General features: G+C 44.0%; 1 protein-coding gene across 1 annotated transcript in view; it reads left to right on the top strand.

Moving 5' to 3' along the window:
• caskin1 (CASK interacting protein 1) overlaps positions 1-3,635 on the top strand; it is a 167,543-nt gene that overhangs the window by 160,563 nt on the left and 3,345 nt on the right. The window contains exons 21-22 of the mRNA XM_015397860.1: positions 698-1,009; positions 1,266-1,830. Of these exons, the coding sequence (XP_015253346.1) occupies positions 698-1,009; positions 1,266-1,830 (877 nt within the window). The remainder of the gene's footprint in view (positions 1-697; positions 1,010-1,265; positions 1,831-3,635) is intronic.

The following is a 3,635-nucleotide window of genomic DNA, read 5'->3' as shown; positions in this document are numbered from 1 at the left end:
ATATATATAGATATATCTATACATATATACACACACGTTATTGACCTTTGTATTGACAAGCATAAAAAATGTAGCAGCAGATGCTTTTTTGCTGCCCAAATTGTGTTTGGTGTAATGCATTGCATACGTTACTGACAAGATGTGCTCCTCCTGGATGAGCTTTTGGCAACAGTAGAAATTTACTTGCAGTCTGTTATTGACTCTGCAGCAATCCCTTACACTGAGCATGCATGCAGCAGTACTGGAGAGGAGAAATGTCATTTTAACAGGAAGAAATATCCAGTAGAACAGGCTTGGGGTGATCGGCCTGCTGCTGTGGATTTTTGGTTAAAGGAGATGGAAGTAGAGAAACAAAAGAAACACACACGCACTGATCTATAAATATTTTCTAGGTTAGAAAAGGTTAAGATAAATTTTTTGCACAGTTAATCAGATGAGCTCTGATTTTCATGTCAGAAAAGATGAAAGACACCATATAGTTAGTCACAGTAAAATCTTAGCCCATAACTATGTCTAGAAGAGAAACAGGACTAAGCACTGAAAAACAGGTCAGGCTAATATCTATAGTTGAAGGTGCTGATGGCAGCAGTTCAGCTGGTATTTCCCTCCAGGACGGTGTCACCTCAACTGGGTCTTGAAACAAGAAAAGTCTTGTTTACAAAACAAGAGAAATAGAACCTTTGCTGATTATTTCCAGGTGGGAAAAACCAGAGAGACCATTGGTCTGGACGGTGAGGTGGTGAACCGGCGGCGAACCATCAGTGGGCCCGTAACAGAGCTGGTGGAGGCCGCCAGGCGGGAACAACCACGTCCAATGGATTTCACCCCACCTTCCACCCAACCTCCGCCTCGGTCCTCCCCTCCTCTCGTGAACTCCTCTTCACCTCAGCCTCCATCTTCCCCAGTCCCCTGCCCAGCAGGCAGCGGCAGCTCATCGGAAAACCTTCCATTCGCCGAAGAGGGCAGCCTCACCATCCGCCGCCAAGCTCGAGGAGACGGAGAAGGACAGGTAACTATCCAACTATTTGTATATATTCATGTTTGTCTATGCGTCAGTCGATCTATTCTACTCTGCATTATCTACGTAATGTTCTAAAAGTCAGTGTGCTCTAATGTGCAAAGCTACGGTGAAGCTAACGCGCTTGCTCAGCTTTAACTGTTGTTTCCATTTATCTTTGTTCATGCTTTGACTGTTTGTGCAACAATGACCTTTTATCATGAATGTATGAACTTTCCGTTAGTGTGTATTTTGTGTTTGTCTGCAGGGTGACAGCGATGCCCCCCCAGAAGACGGGGGATTCACCCTGGAAGATGGCCCTGAAGCCACCGGAACCTTGAAACGACGGCCCCGTATTTCCAAATCCCACCCCAACGGCTCAGACTTCACCCTCCAGGAGTCGTCTACCGTCAAACGGCGTCCTAAGAGTCGCGACAAGGAGCCCGAGGGCTTCGCTGAAATGGCTGCTGCCAATGGAGAAGCGGTTAGCGCCGGGCAGCCCAACACCACGCAGCCGCAGCCGTACCAGAACGGCACGGCCACTGTTAAACGCCGCCCGCCGTCTGATGCTGGAGTGACAGAACAGCCGCAACCTCAGCCTCAGCTTCAGCATCAACCTCAGCAACAAGTGGCCCCGGCTCCCCGCAGGGACAGCGTGGACCAGGGAGCTCCTGCAGGAAACGAAGGAGGTCCTGTGAGGAAACCAAAGCCTCCGGTCTCCCCCAAACCGGTGGTGGCCCAGATAAAGAGGCAAGGGGGCCCTCAGGCCCCACCCCAGACTGCACCTAACAAGAGAGTCCCCCTACCAGGGCCGGGGACCCCAGGAAGTCCAGGTACTCACAGAAATGTGCACTCATACAGAGCAGTTTAAACATTTATATGAGCTCATCATGGTTAACATTTCCATTCCATTGTTAATCTTTTAATAATTCATTTGAACTATTCTTTAAGGAATGAATTTAGCTCCATTATTATTATTGCAAAAAAAGAACAGATTTTGTAAATTGAATTTTCTTCTAAACAAACTTCTTTTAAACAAAAAGGGTTTTGTAATTTTGCTGTTTTCTCAGATTTAGTTAATTTAGTTTTTTCCATGTTCTATTTTTCAGATTCTATTTTTAGAGAAACAACTAAATTTCAGGAAGGTTTTCTTACACAATAAACTTCTTTTTTTTGATACATTAAGTTTTACAAATTGCATTATTTCATATTTCGTATTATAGATCAAATTCGGCGCGCGCTGGCTACCGTTCATTCATCCTGTCCGCTGAACTGCTGCTAGTTTTACTCACATGCCTGGAAGATGTCTAGAGCTACTACCACAGATGATCTCGCTCTCCAAATGGAATTGAACGATTCAGATTAGCTAGCCCAATGAATATGAGGAGTAGAGCTTAGCTGCCTGTGGCCCGGGCTGCCTGTCACAAATCCAGTCTGGCGTGTGGATGACGTCATACACACTCCGCTTTGTTTTTAATAAATAAAAATATCAAAATATATTACCGTGGATGTCTGGGGGACAGTGATTCGCCTACATGTTATGAATGCTGGCGTACCATAAATAATAAATTATGAAAAGTTTAGTTTGTGCCTTCAAGTCGTTGCCCATAGGAAGACTAGGAAGACGTTACTTGGATATAACCTAACCGAATATCTTCAGAACGGCTCCAAGTGACACAAAACTAATATAGGTGAGTAGAACATGATGTAATAATGTAAAATTAAGGGCCAATGTGAAAAAAAAGACGGTGTTCCCCTTTAAGCATCAGATGAAGAGATGGTTGTTAGTGTTTAGGCTTGGCGGAATGGAAGGCCTTCGCCCCGGTTCAGTTCATCACCTGGTCCGGTTCACTACATCCAACAGCAGGTTTCATAAAGATTTGGATCAGTCCTATGCATAAATAACAGATAACTTTTAAAGTGGGGTTTAATTTTATAACTCATGGTAGCCTGGGACGTCTCCCTTTAGCTACACCGGTTAGCTGGTAGCTGCGGCCCTCATGTAGCAGCTCCTCAGGGCTCCTATTAGGCAGCACTAGTCACAGATCGGCAGCTTATATCGGCCTCTAATGGCTTCTTGGGCAAACAGCAATATTGGGCATCGCTGTTGCTCCTTCGGCGGTTAGACTTAGGTTACCAGAGTTGTATCAGCTCTCCTTTGCTCTGGTGCAGGAGGTCTCAGGAAACACTGCATTTAACTCGGTTTGTATCAGAGGAAGAAAAACTAAAACACTACCTTCAGGTTCTCCTGAATCGTAGGAAAGTTAGTCTGACTCAATCCTCCTGGACTGAAAGAACAGTTTTAATGTTAAATCATTCTGGCTTAAACATGTATATAAATGTTTTCTTTATCAGATGATATTGTTCCAAAAATTAAGAAAATTTCTATTAAAATTTTATTTTTAATCATTATCTAATGCAGGCCAGTTAGTTATACGTCAGCCTGAACACCTAAATTCGGCCAATTATATATCAACAGTCATCTGTCAATCAAATTTTTTCGGTCATAGCATCTTGATTCATATGTCGCAGCTAATATACACAACGGTTGAAATAAGAAATAGGAATCATTTCCTTTCCCATTGAGTTCCGTCCCAGTGTTCACGGGGATGAACATCTGTGTCTTCAGCAGGTGTAG

Source organism: Cyprinodon variegatus, unplaced genomic scaffold (genome assembly GCF_000732505.1).
Source record: "Cyprinodon variegatus isolate N-32 unplaced genomic scaffold, C_variegatus-1.0 Scaffold893, whole genome shotgun sequence".
In the NCBI taxonomy this organism is placed as follows: Eukaryota; Metazoa; Chordata; class Actinopteri; order Cyprinodontiformes; family Cyprinodontidae; genus Cyprinodon; species Cyprinodon variegatus.
Note: the sequence above shows the minus strand (reverse complement) of the source record. Positions and strands in the feature narration are given on the sequence as shown.